The sequence below is a fragment of the Neofelis nebulosa genome, chromosome 11, assembly GCF_028018385.1.
Source record: "Neofelis nebulosa isolate mNeoNeb1 chromosome 11, mNeoNeb1.pri, whole genome shotgun sequence".
NCBI classification, from domain to species: domain Eukaryota; kingdom Metazoa; phylum Chordata; class Mammalia; order Carnivora; family Felidae; genus Neofelis; species Neofelis nebulosa.
In genome coordinates, this window is record NC_080792.1 from 47,659,695 (window position 1) to 47,682,411 (window position 22,717).

Genomic DNA, 22,717 nt, shown 5'->3' on the forward strand with positions numbered 1-22,717 from the left:
CATTGTTTCTTTTGCATTTAGGCACAGGTATGGGTGGTTGTTTCGTTGTGTTTTTTTGGTAATCGTATCCTAAAAACATTTCGGAAATTATTCTTTGGTTTGGGGTTAAAAAAGAAAAATAACAGGATCTAAAGGTGAAAAGGGGAAGCAAAGTATGCAATCTTGTATGCATCTCATTTTGGCCTCACAGCCCAGATGGAAAAGCTTTTAAGAGTACCCACGTGAGCCACGCACTAGGGAAAGCTCACTATCAAGAGGAGTAAGATCCAGCGGGCCCTCAAGGAACTCCAGGGTTTGTGTTATTATTGCCCATTTTGCAAAGGCAGAAACTGGAGATAAGTGGCTTGTCCAAGGTGACCCGGCGGCGACAGGGCAGAAGGCAGAACCCGGATTTCTGTCGCCGGCCCGGAGCTGCTCCGTCGCGTGCTGATGGTTGACGACGACACCGTCGGAGGCAGGCCGAGCCCGCCGACGCCCGGGAGCGGCTGGCCGGAGGGCGATCGGCGGAGAACGGGCGCCAAGAAAATGGAACGCGGTGCAGCAAACGGCGCGCCTGGAGGCCCGGACGGTGCCGGCGGGAATGGGGGCGGCTCCGGGCAGAGGGCCTCTCGGCGGAGGAGGCCCGGGACGGCGAGGCGAGGCCGAGCCGAGCCTGGAGGTCGGCGCCCCGGCGGGCCCTCACCTGCCTCTGGTCGCTCCCTGCGTCCCCCTCAGCCATGTGGCCCCGGGAGCAGCCAGGCGGCCGCCGCCGGCCCAGGTCCGGAGTGCGGGGGCGGGGCGCTGCGGCGGCGAGCGGAGCACCGGCTGCGGCGAGGCCGACCCGGAACCGCAACCCGGGGCGCGCCGCGCAGCCCGCATCTGCTTCCGGGTTGTGGGCCAGGTGATGTGAGGGGCTCTCCGCACCCGAGGTTCCTCTCCCTGGCCCTGTGCCCGCCTTCTTTCTGCCCCTTAGCGGCGCCCGGGGAAGCCGTCCCGGTAGAGAGACGGCTGGAGGGCTTCTGGGCTCCGTGTCCTGGAAACGCCGGGGCTGGGGGCTTCAGGTCGCCCACTGCGGCCGCGGTATACCCCGGAGTCCCCGGGAAACGTTGGGGCGTCGGGCTTACCGCCACGGCCCAGGGAGGAATTCGACCGCAGTCTGCAGCCCAGACTCGTCTTTGCATTTCCAGGCATGGGTTGTTTTGTTTTGTTTTCTGGATTTTTAAAAACGTGTTTTAAGGTATTTTGTTTAATCTGGGCAAGGATGTGTTTGATTTTCCAAAAACAAGCGAGGAGAGAGCAGGCGGCATTTCGAAAGCGTGCAGGAAAACTTACCCACCCAACTGTTGTATTGTGATAGCTTTTTGGGGTTTTGTTGGTTGGTTGGTTGGTTGGTTGTTTTGGCGTTCTTGGACATTTTGCCTAAAAGCACCTTTTGTACAAGACACTAGTTATGCCAGCCAATGTAATGGTCATTGTTTCATTACCCAAAACATTTAAATCAATTTGCTTCAGTTAGTCTCCACTCCACCCCACCCCTCCAACACCTACTTTGCAATACATTGGTTGTGAATTATATGGATATCGTAATCAAGGCACATAATAACTTATTCAACTGGGATTTTGTCCCCTCTTCACTTTCTTCACACGCACAGACAAAACCTCAAAATATTACATCCTTCCTCTCTTTTGTCTTAATTATGGGCGTGTTTTAATTACCCCATAAAACTTATCTGAGTTAAGAGTGCATCACTTAAGTACTTGTAAAGAAGTCTGCTTAAATTACTTTGAGAGGATCTTACTGAGCCTTGTGGATTTATTAATTCAGATATTTATTAGGCTCTTGTGCTAAGCTTTAGAGATGCATTTTCAGATGTAATGCATTGCCTTTAAGGAGCTAAGATGGGGAGCAACAAAAGTAATTAAGATTAAAATGGACTAGAATTGTGTCTTGTTGTGTTAGTAGCACCAAAAAAGGCCGTCCAACCAATGTGTTTGTTTGTTTTTTAAGAGAGAGACAGAGCTCAAGGGGGGGGGGGGGGGTAGTCAGAGAGAGAGTGGGAGACACAGAATCCCAGGCAGGCTTCAGACCCTGAGCTGTCAGCACAGAGCCCAACCCAGGGCTGGAACCCACAAACTGCGAGACCATGACCTGAGTCGAAGTGGGAAACTTATCCAACTGAGTCACCCAGATATCCCCATCCATCCAAATTTTACTGGGCTTCTTGTTCCAGAGAATGCTTGCACTGACTTATAGAAGAACAGGTAGAGGTTAGCTAATTGAAGAAGGGGAGGGTAGTTGTTTCACATGGTGAGAAAAATACTGGCAGAAAAATTGTGGCCCATGTAAGAAATTTCATGCAGTTCATTGCCTCTGACATCATAGCTGTTAACCTCCTCTTGTCACATGGCTTGCATGTGGCTTTCTGATTGTCTCCATAAGTTTGCAGCTGTGCATTCATTTTGGTTCCAACAGAGTGCTTGGAGGGCTTTAGCCCTCAGTAATGTCAGTCACATTTCCTCCCTCTATTTGGTTTGGACAGTGTGTTTTTCTTCATCTTGAGCTAAAACAGTTTCTAGCTCCTCCTTCCAACCAAGTTGGGCCCCAAAGTCCATGGTACTGCCAGTGTATCATGGTATTTCTCTACTAGGCAAGGAATTTGCCTGGAAGTGCTATAGGGTTTGGCCACCATGCATCTCCAGGTTGCTTGAAACTTTCTGCAGTTAGCATCCTAATACTACCTAGATGTCCATCTATTGTTAAACAGCTTTCTTCCTTCACTCTGAACTCTTCCTTCATTGATCTCTTCACATTTCTTACAGCTTCTATTGCATAAAATAGTGATTTTCACAGTTAAAAAAAAGAAAAGCCATGGGGGGGGGGCTGGGTGGCTCAGTTGGTAAGTCAAGCATCTGGCTGTTGATTTTGACTTAGGTCATGATCTCACAGTTTGTGAGTTTGAGCCCCACATCAGGCTCCATGCTGATAACAGAGTCTGCTTGGGATTCTCTCTCTACTGCTCTCCTCCTTGTGTTCTCTCTCTCTCAAAATAAATAAATTAAAAAACAAAACATAGAATCCTTCCTTCAATGAAAGCTTATGTAAAACAGATTAGATCGTTCTGGCTGAAATAGTGGTGATGGTCCTGAAGTCCAAATTACCAACAACCTTCCCTCCCCCCACCCCCCCCCCCCACAGAGGCCCCTCCTAGACTTTAAGCCCAAATTTGAAAACTACCGTGTTAAAATAAAACAATGCACAGCACAACTTGCAAGTCTAAACAAAGCACACTATATGCAGTTTATTTTACATAATACCTCTTTTCTTACCATATATCACAGAAGCCCAGTCTATTTTACCTTCTACAGATTACACCCATGATTTTCTAGTAGAGCTGACACTTGCACAACATGGGTTTGAACTGCAGGGGTCCACTTACATGTGGACTTTTTTGGACAAATACAATACAATACTGTAAATGTATTTTTCATGATTTCCTTAATATTTTCTGTAGCTTATTTCACTGTAAGACTACAGTATGTAATGCATTTACAAAATATGTTATTGACTGTTTATGTTATCGGTAAGACTTCCTGTCAACAGTAGGCTATTAGGAGTTAAGTTTTTGGGAAATCAAGTTACGTGTGGATTTTTTACTGCACAGGGGTTCGGCATCCCTAACCCCCACGTTGTTTAAGGCCAGCTGTAATTCCTATTTCTTCTTAGCTAGAGCCTTTAATTTTTCTTTTGAGCTCAGATTCTGAACAGAAATGATTCTTTGCCAAAAGGAACAAAACAAAACCCTCTCTAATGCACTCAATGCTTATGTGTCAGATACAGAGAACCCCAAACTTAGACATGCAAAGAGCACTTTGGAATAGAAGGAAAGAAATAGTTACTGAAGTAACAAGTATAGCAAACAACCAACCTGTTTTGTAAAACACCTTGGGAAAAAAAGCAAAACTTTATTGACAACTTAGTTGAAAAGATTTTACCTAACACGAACTTTGAGCAGTTGCCTAAGCAGAGGCTGAGAATGGTTTGCAGACAGTAACATAGATTTGGATCCAAGAGGGGTCTCTAAGCCAGATTCTTCTGATTTCCATATCAGTTTACCCAAAATGTTGGTTACTGGATGTCTTCTTCAAACTCAGTATGTTCAAAACCAAACTCAGTTATCTTTCTCCCTAAACCTCTTGTCATCCTCCTGTCTTCCCCAGTTCAGGAATTGGCAACCGCTGCACCTCTGGGTCGATAATTAATTGCCCAAGCATGAGCCCTGGGAGACATGCTGCACCCCTGTCTTTCACTGCTTTCACACCCAAACAGCAAGTTTGATGATTTGGATTCCTGTATCCCTTATGTTCCTCATATCCTCCTCCCTTTTCTTTTGGATTCCATCTGGACGCTCTTCAAGTTATCCTCCTCACATCTGCCAGAGTAATCATTCACAATGTTAGAGTCTGATCATGTCTTTTTTCTTCCTTGAAATCCTTCACTTGCTGCCCATAGCTTTTGTGATGATGCTTCAGCACCTTAACACACAAGGAATGTTGATGGTGACCTCTCTATGTCCCACTTTTCTAGTGAGACCAAACTAACTTATTTAAGCTTCCTTTGATGAAAGAATTACATGGCTTAAAAAAAAAAAGTATGAAAACTGCTCTCTAACACAGTAAACACTGTATAGAATTAAGATATACAAAGAGGCCAGGGACCAGAGTGAAGGAAGAGAGCAGATGTGTTTAACAATATGTGTCTGGCTGCTTGCTGTTAGTGTGATAACTGCAGAAGGCTTCAGGTGACCTAGTGGAGACACAGGTGGCCAGATCCCATGGACTTCTCAGCAAGAAAGATGGGGTGACTGGCTGCACCAGAGCTTCTATGTCAGATAGACTTGAGAGTGCAATATGGTTGATAGGAGATGCTTGCAATTTTTTGCTTAAGATTAAGAAACGGGTGCCTGGCTGGTTCAGTTGGTACAGCATGCAACTCTCGATCTCAGTGTCCTGAGTTCAAGCTCCACATTGGGCATGGAGCCTACTTAGGAAAAAAAAAAAAAAAAAGATTAAGAAACAAACTTTCTGAATCAAATAATTGGAGGAGAGAAGGGATGTTGTGGAGATCACAAAGGGTCAAAGCCCTCCCTTCATAGCAAAAATGAATGCATATAGATGTAGAGATGATATAGAGATGACCATTAGCAGGTTTTGCAAGCAGTGTGACAGGATGAGATTGACAGCTGTGATATTAGAGGCAAGAATGAGTTATGTGAATGGGGGAAAAAACAACAACCCTAACCTGGAAGGGTATACATCTGACTATGACAGAGATGACTGTTACATCAGGTGAGGAGTTAATCCTGTGAAGCGTTCTCCATAAACATAGATAGTTTAAATAGGGCTCTTCCAAAGATTCTCTAGGACCATGCTACTCAACATGAGGTGTGTGGACCAACAGCATCATATTATCTGAGAACCTGTTAGAAATACAGAAATTTAGGTCCCACCCAGACCTATTGAATCTGCATTTTAATAAGATTCTTGGGTGATTTGTATGTACGTCATATTTTGAGAATCTTGTGTGACAACCATGGGGAAGTGCCTCTTAGATATTAAAGAAGACTCCAGCTCCTGTGCTCTGGGATCCATTACTCCATTTGCACTGAGGCTATGCTTCCCATGGGCTGTTCTCAACAAAGCAGAGTTACGCAAACTGGCCCGTTCTTAGGAGACAAGACCCCTCTGATGGGGTACTTGGGCTCCAGGGTTCCCCTGAAGGCCTTGCTGAACTTTTCTTAAAATTAGTGCCTTACAACTTTCCTCTGTCCCTCCTTCCATTTCCCCACTCATTCAGGGTCAGATTTGTATCAGTTTGTTGGCTCTCTGAGCCTCTTCAGGTTCCCTTCCTATTTTCTCGCACAGGTATTTCTTCCAATAAATTTCTTGCACATTTAATCTCATTTTGGGGTCTGCCTCTCCAGGATCCAGACCAGCACAAGGTGCTTTAGGGTACACTGTAACTCAGGTGAAGTCTGTCCATGTAGTATTGACTTACAGTAATATCTCATTCTGAAATTTTTTTCTTAAGAAAATATGTCCTTAAAATATTTAAGAAACAAAACACAAGCCATCTTGGCATACTATTAATAATAAGTCTCTCCCTTATTTCTCTGTGCTTATCTTACACTCCCCGTCAATGAAAGCCAATGTGGCAGGCTACAGGCCAACAAATGCTAAGATTATAGGTTCTGCTTGTGCCATTTATTTGTGTTCTGCCAACAGTTTGACCAAATATGGCCAAGAAAAGTGATAAAGGTACAAAGGAAGATTAACATGCCGGATATTAAAATACGAGTCTTCAGTAGAAGCTTTGTCAAAGAAATAGTCAAGGAAATGGAGTCACGATTAGCAAACAATAGAGGAAGGAAAGAAATCCTTGAATATTGTAATGTCACCGTAAGTAATATGCAGTATGGCAAGATTAGCTGGCAGTCACCAGAAACTAATGGTGCCAGGCATTTGCTGACTTCAGGAGATTTGAAGGGAATGGAAAGGTGGCATGTAATGTGCACAGTGGAGCTGTGCAGATCCTGTCAACACCAATCCAAGTCAGCAATCCCATTGCAGAAATAGGAACCCCCCTCTTTGGACGAGGTGTGCAACCACTTCAATTAATCTCTAGGGCAGTGGTTGATTTCCCAGTAACAGCATGTATAAATGTGTAGGCCACAGAAATTAATCCTTCAAGCGGTCAAGGGGGGAAGGTGGTGTGTGGTCAAGTTTATCATTGCTGCGCTAAACACACTTCATCTGATAATTTTATGTTAGATTTTTCACAGCCCTTCATATTCTAATGTGCAATATAAATCTCTAAGAGTGGATAATAGTTTCAGCTTTTCACAGGGAATTTCTCTAAGGAATCCCTAACTTTCCTTACCAACTCCCTAAAATCTTGGAACAGTAGCATTATTAGACTGCTCTTTGATAAGTACTACCTACATTAAGCATCAGTATATCTCATATCCTCCTGGCAATGATAGTTCAGGGTCACATTTATATCTATTGCTGGCCCAGTATTAAGAAGGACCTTATGTGGCAAAAATATTAACTCTGACTTTTTGATTATTTTCAAGAAGCATCTTCTTTTTATTATTATTTTTTTAATTTTATTTTTTATTTTTTAAAATTTACATCCGAATTAGTTAGCATATAGTGCAACAATGATTTCAGGAGTAGATGCCTTAGTGCCCCTTACCCATTTAGTCCATCACCCCTCCCACAACCCCTCTAGTAACCCTCAGTTTGTTCTCCGTATTTATGAGTCTCTTCTGTTTTGTCCCCCTCCCTGTTTTTATATTATTTTTGTTTCCCTTCCCTTATGTTCATCTGTTTTGTCTCTTAAATCCTCATATGAGTGAAGTCCTATGATTTTTGTCTTTCTCTGACTAATTTCACTTAGCATAATACTCTCCAATGCCATCCACGTAGTTGCAAATGGCAAGATTTCATTCCTTTTGATTGCCGAGTAATACCCCATTGTATATATATATACCACATCTTCTTTATCCATTCATCCATCGATGGACATTTGGGCTCTTTCCATACTTTGGCTATTGTTGATAGTGCTGCTGTAAACATGGGGGTGCATGTGTCCCTTTGAAAGAGCACACCTGTATCCCATGGGTAAATGCCTAGTAGTGCAATTGCTAGGTCGTTCTAGGTAGTTCTATTTTTAATTTTTTGAGGAACCTCCATACTGTTTTCCAGAGTGGCTTCACCAGCTTGCATTCCCACCAACAACGCAAAAGAGATCCTCTTTCTCCTCATCCTTGTCAACATCTGTTATTGCCTGAGTTGTTAATGTTAGCCATTCTGACAGGTGTAAGGTGGTATCTCATTGTGGTTTTCATTTGTATTTCCCTGGTGATGAGTGATGTTGAGCATTTTTTCATGTGTCGGTTGGCCATCTGGATGTCTTCTTTGGAGAAGTGTCTACTTATGTCTTTTGCCCATTTCTTCACTGGATCATTTGTTTTTTTGGGTGTTGAGTTTGGTAAGTTCTTTATAGATTTTGGATACTAACCCTTTAATATGTCATTTGCAAATATCTTCTCCCATTCTGTCGGTTGCCTTTTAGTTTGCTGATTATTTCCTTTGCTGTGCAGAAGCTTTTTATTTTGATGAGGTCCCAGTAGTTCATTTTTGCTTTTGTTTCCCTTGCCTCTGGAGACGTGTTGGGTAAGAAGTTGCTTGGCCAAGGTCAAAGAGGTTTTTGCTGCTTTCTCCTCAAGGATTTTGATGAAGAAGGCTCTTCTTAATGAATATATTTCTAGGAGGGATGACTACCAGTTCTATTGTTAATTGCTTGTTAAAACCTTGGAAGGAGACAGCCCACAGAGAACAGGGTCCCAAGTTGGAATAGGAATAAAACCATGGCTAAGCCTTCCTCGGCATTATGCACACTGACGCTGCCTTAACCCACACTGCCTCCACATTCTACCTCCTTACCTCTTTACATAACACCTCAGATTTCTTTTTCTCCAAAAGCTTTTCTTTTTTTTCTTTCTTTCTTTTTTAATGTTTATTTATTTTTGAGAGAGAGAGAGAGATACAGTGTGAGCAAGGGAGGGGCAGAGAGAGAGAAGGAGACAGAATTCAAAGCAGGCCCCAGGCTTTGAGCTGTCAACACAGAGCCCAACATGGGGCTCGAACTCACAAACGGCGAGATCATGACCTGAGCCAGTCAGACGCTTAATCAACTGAGTCACCCAGGTGCCCCCAAAAGCTTTTCTTGATTAGAAGTAGAATATGAGAATAGGATTAGCTCCCCCTACCCCAAAATCAGTGTTCAAAGGAGATGATGTACTTGAAATTTAAAAATGTTGTTTAGGGGTGCCTGGGTGGCTCAGTCAGTTAAAAGCGTTAGACTTCGGCTCAGGTCATGATCTCAAGGTCAGTGAGTTCAAGCCCCGGATTGGGCTCTGTCCTGACAGCTCAGAGCCTGGAGCCTGCTTCAGATTCTGTGTCTCCCTCTCTCTCTCTGCCCCTCCCCCACCCACGCTCTGACTCTCAAAAATGAATAAATGTTAAAAAAATTTTTTTAATAAAAATATTGTTTAAAAATACAAGCTGTTTTTTCCTCTGATGGGAATGTTCTCCCAATATTCAGATGACTGTCCCTTTACTTTTCAGTTCTTAGCAGAACAACACTTCATCAAAGACTTCCCTGACCATCCTAACTAAAGAATTGTTCCCTCTCCCTCCTATTGATGCCCGTTAATCAAAGACCACCGGGAACACATTGTAATCCAACAAAGTTGGGCTTATAGATGCCACCAAGCGAGAATGCACATCTTGGCAAAACGGGATGTCTCGAAGAAAGTCTACAGTGGGGCGTGTTAAGGGTTTGGGCTTATATCAAGGAACTGGGATTTACTCTGGATTGGGGGCTGTTAAGAAAGGGGAGTCATTCTGTGATTGCATGTCTTAGCGAATTCTATCTTAGAGGCAGGAGGAGCAGAGTGGGGCTGAAGCTGCAGTCAGTAAAGAAACAGCATTCACTTGTGGTAGCTGGGAGAGGGGCTCTTCAGTCATTTTAGGGGTCTACCCAGTGTAGTTGGTTTTGTCTCTGCTTAGACATGACTATAGGGTAGTCTTTTTGTTGTCATTTTCTCCATCGCAATCCCAGAGTGGTCTTATCTCATGTCGATGTGCCACAAAATTTTTCTGTTCAATGGGAGAACACCACCATCTAGCTCTAAATTCCAGACCAGCTCCCAGAAAACGGGTGATTTTTTTCCTTTCTCACTTGACCCCATCGTCCTGTGTAATGTTCTTCACAGTATGAATCAGCATCCAACAATTATATAACTTAACATTTTTAACGTGTGTGTGACCCGTCTTTATGTATGTACGTATGTATGTATGTATGTATGTATGTATGTATATGTATATAAGCTCTGTGAGGGCATGGTATCAAGTTCTCATTTATTGCTTGTCTCCAACATCAAAAGCAGCCCCATCATATGGTATATCCTCAATAAATACTAGTTGAAAGCATGCGTAAGTTAGGTGCTTAGGAAAGGACTCAAATAGAGGTGGCGATAGAGGTTCAGGAAGGGCAGTGAGGTAGTTCCAAAGCATATGCCTGATGGCACAGCCATTTCAAGTCACCTCGGGGGTTGCCAGACCATCCTCTGATAGGGTACCTGATCTGGGAGGCTGGGAAACTACTAACTCTAGAATGAATGGCCTTTTGAATTCTGACTAAAGAATCCTGTGAGACTGTGAAATGGTCAAATCTGATTTTATCTGGCCAGTTATGTACAGAAGATATTCTAGTTCTTGCCAATTTTGATTATTACCTTCAAGAAACAGAACATGAAAAAACAAGGTCTCTCAATCATCTTCCTACAATGGCTATCATAAGGTATCTTCTCAGAACTTTTGTTTTAGTGTCCAGGCCCAAGCTTCCTGTACATATAAAAAGAGTATCATTGAATATAGATCTTTTATGCTCATTAAAATACTGGGGCTCCTGGATGGCTTCTGATCAGTTAAGCATCCAGCTCCTGATTTTGGCTCAGGTCATGATCTCATGGCTTGTGGGTTCAAGCCCTGCATCAGTCTCCCCGGCTGGGGGCATGGAACCTGCTTAGGATTCTCTCTCTGCCTCTTTCTCTCTCTGCCCCTCCCCCACTCACACTGTCTCTGTCTCTCTCAAAATAAATAAATAAATGTAAAAAAAAATACTATGGTATATTTGGAAATCACTCTGAAGCTTTCAAAGAAAGCATTCCAGGTAAATACATGCTTTACTGCAGTTAGTAACCATTTTAAATTGTAGTCTTGAAAATATTCGTTGAATCATTTTCCCAAAGCTAGCCAAAATTTGTATCTAGGAGGCAATAATGATCATTTATGTTTATATTGACTGTGTATTTTACTACCACTGTTTGCTTATTTGTTTTTAATGCCTTCTGATGCGTTTTCCTACAAAGCTAGTGAAAACTTACTAGCTTGGTTGAGTTAAATAAAGATTAAAGCCCTATTTTGTGCTGGATACAAAGCACTGTGAATTCATTTCCAAGAAGTTTAAGAAAGAATAAAGGAAACCATGTAACTGTGTTTTTTTCAACTATGTGTAGCACACTGAATTATTCTAATTTGTGCTGAAGAGATTCAAAGTTATTAGCAATAGCCAGGCCATGTTTAGCATATCTTGTGAAGTCGATGTGATATACATTTAAGCTGCAATAGGTATATAGTTTCTTCATGTACTTTGTAAGGGCTCCAGAGCCAGAGTGCTTAGGTACAAATACCAACTTTGCCCATGACTTAGCTATGTGACTTAACTGCTCTTTGCCTCAGTTTCCTTGTCCATAAATGAGGATGATGATGATAGTATCTATTTTATAGGAGTATTATGAAAATTAAATGATCTAATCTATGGGGGCGCCTGGGTGGCTCAGTCAGTTAAGTGTCCGACTCTTGATTTTGGCTCAGGTCATGATCTCATGGTTTGTGAGTTTGAGCCCTGCATTGGGCTCCACGCTGACAGTACAGTGTTCTCTCTTTCTCTCAAAATAAGTAAATAAAGGGGCGCCTGGGTGGCTCAGTCGGTTAAGCTTCCGACTTCGGCTCAGGTCATGATCTCGCGGTCCGTGGGTTCGAGCCCCGCGTCGGGCTCTGTGCTGACAGCTCAGAGCCTGGAGCCTGTTTCAGATTCTGTGTCTCCCTCTCTCTCTGCCCCTCCCCTATTCATGCTCTGTCTCTCCCTGTCTCAAAAATAAATAAAATGTTAAAAAAAATTTTTTTAAATAATAAAAATAAATCAACATTTAAAAAGGAATTTGGTAGGGGCCATCTTGGTGGCTCAGTCAGTTAAAAGTCCGACTTCAGCTCAGGTCATGATCTCGCGGTTCATGGGTTCGAGACCCATGTCAGGCTCTGTGCCGAGAACTCAGTCTGGAGTCTGCTTCAGATTCTGTGTCTCCCCCTCTCTCTGCCCCTCCCCTGCTTGCATTCTGACTCTCTCTCTCTCAGAAATAAACATTAAAAATAAAAATAAATAAAACATAATTTGGGGTTTGGAGCCGAGGAGAGAACAAAAAACAGGTGGGCAGACCACTGTCGGCCCCATCCATAAAACCTCCCGTACCATCCTCTATGCCCCTTTTTGCTTTCAGTGACTCTGGAGTCTGTGCATTGACGGTGGTGATGTTCACAATAGAAGAAACGTGGATCTCTGAATGAGTGCTCAGAGCAGGGCTCTATCGTGACCACATTGCACTATAATACGAAGCCCCTGAGGTTTCAGTGGTTATTTGTTTCAGATGTCAGATGGTTGTAGGGGGCCGAGGGGAACAATTAACACTGATGACTCCCTAATGTGCCTCTCTTCAGGTTTGTTCTCTCTGTTGAGCTTCTGAGCACTTCCTCTTTAAGTACCTGTAAGGCATTTATATTATTTATAATTCGTGTAATTGGATATTTTAGATGTCATCTTAACCTTTTTTTAATGTTTATTTATTTTTGAGAGAGAGACAGAGCATGAGCAGGAGAGGGGCAGAGAGAGAGGGAGACAGAATCCAAAGCAGGCTCCAGGCTCCGAGCTGTCAGCACAGAGCCTGACATGGGGCTCGAACTCATGGACCGCGAGATCATGACCTGAGCCGAAGTCAACTGAGCCACCCAGGCCCCCCGAGTGTCATCTTAAACTCAAAATTTCACAGCCAAACTCAAAACCTTCCCCGAACGATCTTGTTTTCATGTATACAGTAGTCTCCCCTTAGTCCGCAGCTTCACTCTCCATGGTTTCAGTTACCTGCGGTCAGCAGATGGTCCTCCTTCTGACATATCATCAGAAGGTCAATACTTCTGTGGCCTAGCGCTATGTCACAATGCCTGCATCAGTCACCTCACTTTACCTCATCACGCAGCCATTTTGTCTTCTTACATCATCACAAGAAGAAGGGTGAGTACAGTACAGTAAGGTATTTTGAGAGGCCACGTTCATATAACTTCTATATAGTATATTATAATTATTTTATTATTAGTTATTGTTGTTCATCTCCTAGTGTGCCTACTTTACAAATTAAACTTTATCATAGGTATGTATGTACTGGAAAAAAACGTAATACATACAGGGTTGGGTACTGTCTGTAGTTTCAGGCATCCACAGACAAGGGGGACTACTGTACCCTGCCATTCCAATTATTTATTCATTGAGTTGGTCATTTTGGAATATTTGCAAGCCTGGATCTTGAGCCATAAAATGCACTATATAAAGATACAAAGATAAATAAGACATGCTTTCTGATTTCAGGAAGCCCAGAGTCTGATGGAGGTAAACACATAAACAAAACGTGTTATGTGCCATGGCTGTATGTCAGTTGCTTCCTCTCCTTTACACCTCACGGTAAAGGAGTCAAATATCTTAAGTCCTTCCTAAGTCATAACCACTTTCTCGGAGGGTTATATTTTATTTAAATGATCACTGCAGTCTCCTTGCTGCCTCTATCTTTTCTGTCCTCACTCAAGTCCTGTTTCCACCTTTCCGCATTCTAGATCTGGTGTTATTCCTTAAATGCTGCTTTGTTTAAGAAGTTAAAGTTATTGTCTTTTTTTATCTTTAGATAGAGTGTATCTGTGCAAGCAGGGGAGGGGGCAGAGGGAAAGAGAGAATGTTAAGCAGACTCCATGCTCACTGTGGAGCCCCACATGGGGCCCAATCCCACAACCCTGGGATCATGACCTGAGCCAAAATCAAGAGTCAGACACTCAACTGACTGAGCCACGCACATGCCCTGGAATATTTTAAAGTGTTGTCTTTTCCTACTGAATGAAGGCTCAATTCTGCTTGGTTTTCAGAGACAGATCAGTCCCCCTCATGCAGTTTATACCACTCTACCCACCTGTTTTCATTCTTTCCTTGGCTCCAAATCCCTGACTGATTGCTCTGGACTGTGCGTTCTTGACCTCAGTCCTTTCCATGCCCTTCTCTACTCTGCTGGGGGTGAGGTGCTGCAGGGCTGTGCACTGTAATTGCCAAGCCCTGCCTATTGTGATGCCCTGTCCCCTTCTACTGTCACTGCTTATCTTAGTTCAGGCTCTCTCATCTCACTTCAGACTATGGCAGGCACCTCTCAGCTCATCTTCCTGACTCCAGACCCATCCTCCTCCCTGCTGACAGGACCCTTCCCTTAAAGCATCACTTGGGTCGTGTCAGTCCTCTGTCCCAAAGCCTTCCCATCTTCTGTATCACCTGTGTCAGTGAGGACGCCCTGTAGGCCAACTGTCTGCACCAGAAATGTGCCATCTTTACTCTTCCTTGTGCAGTCAATCACCACACTCTTTCTGTTCTGTCACCTGAATCTTCCAACAGTTAACTTCTTCTTTTCTCCATCCTCACAGTTCTTGCCAAAGTTCAGGCCACTGTGATCTCTTGACTGGACTACAGCAACAGTCTTGTGACTGGTATTCTTGCCTCACACATCACTGCCTTTCAACCCTTTCTCCGTGTTGCCACCAGACTTTTCTCTTTGTGATAGACATCCAGTGTTGAAACTATTAGGTTTTAACTCCATGGTTTTGAGGATGAATCGCAAACTCTATGACACATTGTAAAGGACCCTTCATGATGTAATTCCCATGGATTTCTCCAGTCTCCTCTCCTCATCCCAACTCTCCAGCTGTCTGGCCTGCACCTTAGACGTAGCCTTACTGGACGACTGTCACTTCCCACAATGAGGCACATGATTGCTTTTCTGCTGTCCTATCACCTGTTAGCCCCTCTACTTGGAATGCTCTTTCCTTCCCCCCCCCCCCCCCCACCATACACTGTTTGGGGCTTGGCTTTCTTGGCAGTTTGGGACTTGGCAGTTACTATGTTTTTCTTTATCCTTGCATTGCCGGCAGCTAGTACAGTGCCCTGCCTCTGGTCGGCTCTCTGTTCAGAGAAGTTACATGAATTGTTCATGTAGACACCTGGTTAAGTGGCAGAGGACTGGGATTCAATCCCGATTTTCTGATGCTTAATTTTGTGTACATTCCATTTCATTACACTGCCTCCCACCTTGGATAAAATATCTTAGACATAAAGTCCCAGTTCATTCATTGATTCAACAAGTATTTATTGATTTCCTAATGTGTGCTAGCCACTGTGTTAGATAAAGGGAGGAAACTAGTAAACAAGACACTCCCTGCCTTTAGCATACTTCTAATTTGATGAAAGACATAGATAAATAAAGAGGCCTTTGTAGCACAGTGTAATAAATGTCATGGGTGTAAGTACACAGTAAATCAGAAAGCCTATAAGAGGGGCACATAATCCAGTCATAACGAGTCAGCAGAGGGAGTTAGAAGTGATTTCTAAACTCAGATTGTGTGAAACATAAGCCTCAGCAGGAGGAGGAAGCTGGGGAGGAGAGTTCAAGGCACAAGAAAACATGGGCAAAGGTTTGAAAGCATCAGAGACTGTGTCAATACAGGGAACTGAAAGTTGTTCATGATTGCTGAAGTGTAAAACGCTACGGTGATAATGAGACATGAATCAGGATGTTGCGGGGCTTTGTGGTGCTAAGGAGTTTGGACTACATCCCAAAGCAATTAAAAGGCAGAGTAGAATTCTAAGAGCATTATTTGATCAGATTTAAAATTTGGAAACATACTTTGACTACAAAATGGGTTAGGGTTGGGTATGGGGGGTGGAGAGAGGAAAAGGTAGTTTGGGGAAAATGGAGGGAGAGAGACAAAAACGTTTGCCACTTGAGAAAGAGAATGAATATAAGGACGGGAGCAGCCTGGAGGGTAGGGGGGGCGGGGAAGGACAAATTGCCCTTTTAGTTATGCTGAGTTTGATGAATTGGTGTGTGAGTCAGAAGTTCAGGTGTAATGTTGGGACCCAGTTATAGGTTTGAGACATGAGCATCCAGAGGGAACACATGACCTAACCCAGGAAGGGTATGAAGAGAGGTAGCGTTTAGGGCAGAACTTGTAACATTTAAGGAAAGGGGCAAGGATGAGGAGCTCAGGGAAACTAAGGGAAGAGAGCGTTCCCAGGAGGTGGGAAAGGGCCACTGGCGTCAGATGCTGCCAAAGATCAAGTAAAGTCAGGAGCAGTAACGGTCCATTGGGTTTTGCAACCAGGAGGACTTCGGGGTCTTCAGTGGGAGCCTGTTGAGTGGAGTAGCGGGAACAGAAGTGGCAGTGCAGAGAGTAGAGAGAGAGAGGAAATGGAGAGAGTCCTTATAGACCACGCTGTCAAGGAGTTTAATTTTAACTGTGAAGGAGGAGAGAGAGAAAGGATACTACTCTCTGGCAGGTAGGTTTGCAAAGGATGGCACAGGTTAGAGACGCCCTGTACGGCAGGCACACTGTGAGAGCACTTGAAGATCCAGGAGAAAGGGAGTTGATGGGATGAGGGTGCTGAGGAGGGGAGAAGGAGGGGCCACGAACACAGGTGCAGGCCCTTGGCCTTGACACGTTAACAGAAAGGAAACTTAAGGAAGAGTGTGGGTGCAGGTAAGCTTGTTGGTCCGGAGGTTAAGAATTCCAGGGGGCTTTTGTTTCCTTGGTAGAGTCGGAGGTGAAGTCATCTATTGAGAGCGCAGGGGCACAGGTGGGGTAAGGGATGTGAGGTAGGGCAGGAGACAAAGCTCAGCCCTTGCCCCTTTTATTCCACTCTGTTCTTCTTGCTCCCTGGGCGTTCCCCTGCAAGCCTCGTGGCTTCAAGTGGCCTCTGCACAGACACTGGCAGGTTGATATCTTTAGTCCAGGCCTCACCTCCAAGCTTTTGACCATTTACCTGTCACCTACCTTTGAGTATCTCAAAGTCTCCTTCCCCACTCTGCCCCTCCAGCTCCAGCTCAGAGCGTCCAGAGGAGGAGAGGAGACTGGTAGGCAGAGCTGAGAATTCTCCACGTTTTAGCCTCACCCACTTGCAGCATGGCCTACTCCGTGTGAGGCCCTATGCTATCTTGTATGCCACCCCCTGGCTTTGCTCAGACGGTTTCATCAGCTTTAACGTGCCCTTTCCCCAACTATTTCCACAGCTTCAAATCCTGTCCCTCTTAATGACTTGACTTCAAAAGACATCTTCTTTGTAAAGCATTCACTAATAGCCCCAGCTGGAAAACAAAACTTTCCTCTTCTTTGTCCTTTATCTAAACTTTTCTTATGACTCCTCATTCTCGTATGTGGTACACCTGCTTACAAGTCTTATATTGTCTCATCTGCATTAGTAGGTTGTTAAATTCCTGAAGGCAAGGCTATTGTCAAAGGCATCTTTTCTGTCCTAGTGGCGAGCATGTACTCCCTCACAAAATCATGTCATTTATGAAGTTAATGTGTATCTACTGACTAATGAATAAACGAGTTAATCCACAATGAATGACACATTCTGTGCTCTGGTAAGTCTTTACATGTCATTATCCCAATCTTCTTTCCACTGGTAATCCTATCACAGATATTTGAGGGTGATTCGTAAGTCGGCTTCTAGAGTAAGCTCTTGCCCAGAAGAAACTCCCACGTTTTGTTTCTTGCTGCATCTTTCAGATTTACTATGTGGGAGGCACTCATTTCCCGCTTCTTGGGGTTTCTAAAGTTGAGGCTGAGTGTCAATGCCACCACTTCTAAATGTCTTCTCTATTCTAGTCCTCACTGATCTGGTCTTCCCAAATCCTTGGGGGGTGTTACTGTGGCTTGTCTTTTTTGTTGGGTTTCCATTGTATACTTTGCCTCCAACATTATATTGTAAACTTCAGGAGGCCAAGAATTTGTATATAAATGTATCACATTTTTGCTGTTCTTCTTTGCCCCTTTCTCCAATCTCTTTTCTCTTCAATTCTCTTAGTTGAGAAAAAACTAGCTACCACCAGAGGGCAGTAGAGAGGTCAGGGAGACTTAGGGATGGGAAAAAGGCCTTAGGTTTAGCAAAGTTGATCAAATAGGACTTAACTATTAGTTAAGATAAGATACTCTTTAGCTTCCTAGAAACAGATGTGATTTGCTTAATTCTAGGCACTAAATTTTAAGAGAGCAAAGTACAAACTGTATCACAATGCCATGACCAGTTGGAACATGAGGACGGGCTGGAGCATCTGGGAATGTAAGCCTAGAAAAAATCAAGGCAGCTCATGCCAGTTGTCTTTAAATGTGAAAGGATCATTAATCCTAACAGGTGAGGGCAGTGTGGAGACAGCATTTTCCTCAAGAAGAACTTGCAACAGCCAGCATGTTGGGGTGGGGGTAGGGGGAGTGGTTTGAGCTTGTAGGGGTGGAAAGCTTTTCCCTTCTTCCCTTCTAGGTTCTCTGGCTGGTCTAATAATTCAGTTGACATAAAACAGATTAATAGGAGAAAAACAAATTTTGTACTTACTGGAGCCCCATAAAAATACGAGACTCCCCTGCAGTCAGGTGATTGAGGCTTATCTAGCATCCTGAGCCAAGGAGAAGTGGGTAGGGGTCTGGGGCTTCAAAGGGGAGGAAGAGAGTTCATAAGATGGAAGGGGTAAATGTTTGGTAAACAAATGTTTTCCATGCCATGCAGATAAGTCTTTTCTGATATAAAACGTTCTCTGTAGTAACAGCTCTCTTTCCTGGTACATGCTCCTGACCTAAATTATTTTAGGCAGTTAAGAGGGAAGTAGGGGCACCTGGGTGACTCATTTGGTTAGCGTCTGACTTTGGCTCAGGTCATGATCTCACGGTTTGTGAGTTCAAGCCCTGCGTCAGGCTCTGTGCTGACAACTCAGAGCCTGGAGCCTGCTTCTGATTCTGTGTCTCCCTCTGTCTCTTCCCTACCCCACTCACGCTCTGTCTCTCTCTCTCTCTCGAATAAATATTAAAAAAATTTTTTTTTTAAAGAGGGAAGTAAAAGTCTCTTCTTGAATCTTCTGGATCCCCATTGTCTTCAACTTGAAAATATCCACATGCCAAAGTGGCACATTCTGGGTGCTATGGTCTGCTCCCCCTCAAGCTGCACTGTGAAGTCTAGGAATCTTCCATCTTTGGGTATGAAGAAGAGTGAAAAGTGTTTACAGTAGTGGAGAGAATAATACTGTACATCTGTAGTGTATTTTAAAGTTCAGAAAAAACTACCCTACCTATCATCTTCTTTGATCCCCATGTATCTTTAAGCTTTTTAGAAGAATGGCTTGGGAAAAGGGAATTAAAAGGTTCGGCTTTATCTTGAGGACCAACAGGTGAGGGCTGTGTGGAGCCAGCATTTGCCTCAACAGGAGGAACTACTTCGAACACTAATATGGGGAGGTGGGGGGGGGGGAATTGAGCTGCACTGTGAAACAGTGATCTGCCCGTTCATGAATTCCCCAGCCTGAGGCTGGGGGAAATATTTCTTTAGAATGTGGTTGAGGACAACGTGGCTTAGGTTTGTGGTTAGACAAGCTGATTTCTGATGGCTCTTCCAAATCTAAGATCCAGGAGTCTGTGATTTGATCTACACTTACAATTCAGGCCCAAAGGTTGGTCCACCAAATCCCCGTGCTGAGATCTTCGTGATTTCAGTAAATGAACTGTATTTCATGCTATGGCAACTCATCGAGAGTAGGGCCTTGGACCTGGCTGTATCAGGTATTGAAAGGTGACTCAGAACAGATAGTGGAGGTTAGTGAGGATCTGGAAGAGAGATGTGTGTGTGTGTTTTAATGTTTATTTCTATGAGAGGGAGAGGCAGAGCATGAGCAGGAGAGGGTCAGAGAGAAAGGGAGACACAGAATCCAAAGGAGGCTCCAGGCTCTGAGCTGTCAGCACAGAGCCTGATGCGGGGCTTGAACTCAAGGACTGTGAAATCACAACCTCAGCTGAAGTCGTACACTTAACCCAGGTGCCCTAACAGATAGATGTGTTTTATTTATTTATTTAAAAAATTTTTTTTAAATGTTTATTTATTTTTGAGACAGAGAGAGACAGAGCATGAATGGGGGAGGGGCAGAGAGAGAGGGAGACACAGAATCGGAAGCAGGCTCCAGGCTCTGAGCCATCAGCCCAGAGCCTGACGCGGGGCTCGAACTCACGAACCGTGAGATCATGACCTGAGCTGAAGTCGGATGCTCAACCGACTGAGCCACCCAGGAGCCCGGATAGATGTGTTTTAGAAGGCTCAGAAGAGCAAGGAGGAGTAGAGACCCTGAAGGAAGAGGTGGCTCTTGAAAAGAAAGGCGGTATTGACAGGGCTGTTTGCTAGAGATGAAGAACAAGAGAGCTGAATGCAGGGAAGGGGGTAGGAGTGATATATTAGGCTCTTTCTGGGTTCAAGGAATAGAGCGGCACTCAGGTTTCATCCGGTAAAGAGCAGGATTTGTTGAAAGCAAAAATACCTCTGCTGCTCTGAAAGGTTGTTGAAGGTACAACTGTGGCAGCAGGTGGCGCCCTCTCAAGCAAGGAGCCTCTCCCTACTCTAGTGTTCCCGCACTCTGGGGTCTCTATGATTCTCTCTCCACTTTTGCTTCTATTTCTGATCAACTTTTTCTACTCTCCTTCTTGCCATCCTATGGTTTCTGTTTATTCTCTGCCTTCACTTACCTCTATGCCTTTATGCATGTACCCTGGCTAAAGAATGTACTTGTATACTTTCATGGTCAAATACTCCCAGAGGGAATCTAGATAGTTTAATGCTACTCAGTAAAGACCTTTTCTGCTGGGCAGAGAGTATCTACCAGATCTTTGTTAAACCTAATATAAAGGTACCATTCAGTTAGCCCCTGACCTTGCACCTTCTGCTGAGCCAAGGATAGTAGGTTGAATAAGCAAGTTCTCAAAACAGGGCTTTGGGTGGGGCAGACTCTGTGACTTTTTTTTTTAATTATTTATTTCATTTTAATGTTTTTATTTATTTTTGAGACAGAGAGAGAGCATGAGCGAGGGAAGGGCAGAGAGAGAGGGAGACACAGAATCTGAAACAGGCTTCAGGTTCTGAGCTATCAGCACAGTGCCTGGCGTGGGGGCTTGAACTCATGGACTGTGAGATCATGACCTGAGCCAAAGAGGGATGCTTAACCAATCAAGCCACCTGGCCGCTCCTCTTTTTTTTTTTTTTTTTTTTTTTATGTTTTTTTTTATTTTTGAGAGAGAGGGAGACACAAAATCTGAAGCAGGCTTTGGGCTCTGAGCTGTCAGTACAGAGCCCAAAGCAGAGCTCAAACTCATGAACTGCGAAATCATGACCTGACCCAAAGTTGGACACTTAACTGACTGAGCCATCCAGGTGTCCCCAAGCTCTGTGACTTCTAAGAAGGGGTAGTATTTAATTGTCAGGTACACTGGATGAAAAAACAGGGTTTACTCATGATGAATAGAGCTAAGGGCTAAAGGTGCAGCTGGAAATATTGCCCAAGGAGCTTATGTCACAAGCTATGAAAGAGAAGGGCTTGATTAAAAAAAAAAAAAAAGAAGAAGCTATAAAGGGTTTTTCTGTGATGGTGGCTGCCCATTAACCATTGGCCCTTCTTCTAGTTATAGCACTGCACCAGGACACACACACTCTCTCTCTCTCTCTCTCTCTCTCTCTCTGTGTGTGTGTGTGTGTGTGTGTGTGTGTGTGTGTGTGTAGGTGAGGAGCTACTTCTCCTATGGAAGGTAATCTTGTGAGATTGTCAGCCAAGGAGCCCAAAGTCCATCTCTCCCTCTCTGTCTTAAATTTCCCTCTTCTGAAGATAGGAGAGGAAAACAAAAATAATCAGAACTTATTCTTATTTCCTGGAAAAGCTATAGACTAGCTCCTCCTGCTGTAATCCCTGCAAGTGCCCCAGTCCTGCCCTTGCCAGGCCAGATTTTCAGCTTTCTTTGATACTCTAGTACATTCCTTATTTGTTTCAGGTAGCCAGGGTCAGGGCTCATTGCTTGCAACCAAGAAACTATAGGTATCGGGGACCTTTCTAAGCTTCTTGTGTGGAGACCCAGCAAAATCAATCATTTGTGGAAGTTGAGTTACGTAGCCATCTGTAACTTGTCACCCCTAGGAACAGAAGGTCAAGTGCGGAATGAAGTCTTAGATGAAAGTAATTTAATATCTGAAAATATACCACCCCCCTTATTTTAGCTGTTAAATAAACTGTAATGGTACAAATCACAAAGAGAGAAAAACCTCCAATGACCTCATAGCATTTATGGTCTGGAGTTCATAATAACTACAAAGTACTTAATATGTAGGTGTAGAGGATGGTTAATTTCCCCCAACTCAACAATTGATCTGGATTTGCCTGATGACATCTGACCTACTTTTTCAGCATTCCAGGCAGTAATTACCCAAAGTCCTCCCCAAAGCCTCGGTCTATAAAATCCTCCTTTTAATAAGATTGAACAAGCCTTTAGTGTGCTCCTGCAGCACTTCAAAGTCACACCAGCACCAGGAGAGTGTTTTTAAAACATGGAATGCACCAAGTGCATTCTGGGGTGTTTCAGGCTTAAGACAAAACTGCAGGGATACAAACGTCAGGTACTGTAGTCTGGAGGGAATAGTTGGGATGTGGGGAGGAGAACAGGGGTAGAAAGCCGTGGGCTCTTAAGTTTATTGAATCAAGCAAACGAAAGAGTACCAGGTAGATCTCGTGTGAACCAGGCAGTGGGCAATTCTGAAGAATATCATGGCCTAAACAATAGCTATCTTTTCTTTTTCTTTTTTTTTTTTTTAAATTTTTCATTTGGGTCAGGCAGGCATGGGAATGGCAGGGCAAAGGCTTAGTTACTCCCAAAGCCCCTGCCATACATCTAGAGCTTC

The 22,717-nt window shown here is 43.9% G+C and overlaps 2 protein-coding genes across 4 annotated transcripts in view; one reads left to right on the top strand and one right to left on the bottom strand.

Moving 5' to 3' along the window:
- Positions 1–837, bottom strand: part of IMPACT (impact RWD domain protein) — a 31,587-nt gene extending 30,750 nt beyond the window's left edge. Inside the window, exon 1 of one of the 3 annotated variants that reach the window (XM_058692492.1) lies at positions 683–837. In XM_058692492.1, the coding sequence (XP_058548475.1) occupies positions 683–718 (36 nt within the window). In that variant the 5' untranslated portion in view covers positions 719–837. Of the gene's footprint in view, positions 1–221; positions 655–682 lie in introns of those variants that run through there. The other 2 variants (XM_058692494.1, XM_058692493.1) reach the window with 2 other exon arrangements.
- A 310-nt stretch (positions 838–1,147) lies between these two features.
- The window catches only part of OSBPL1A (oxysterol binding protein like 1A), a 269,191-nt gene continuing 247,621 nt past the window's right edge, over positions 1,148–22,717 (top strand). Inside the window, exon 1 of the mRNA XM_058692476.1 lies at positions 1,148–1,166. The gene's annotated coding sequence lies outside the window, so the exon portion shown is untranslated. The remainder of the gene's footprint in view (positions 1,167–22,717) is intronic.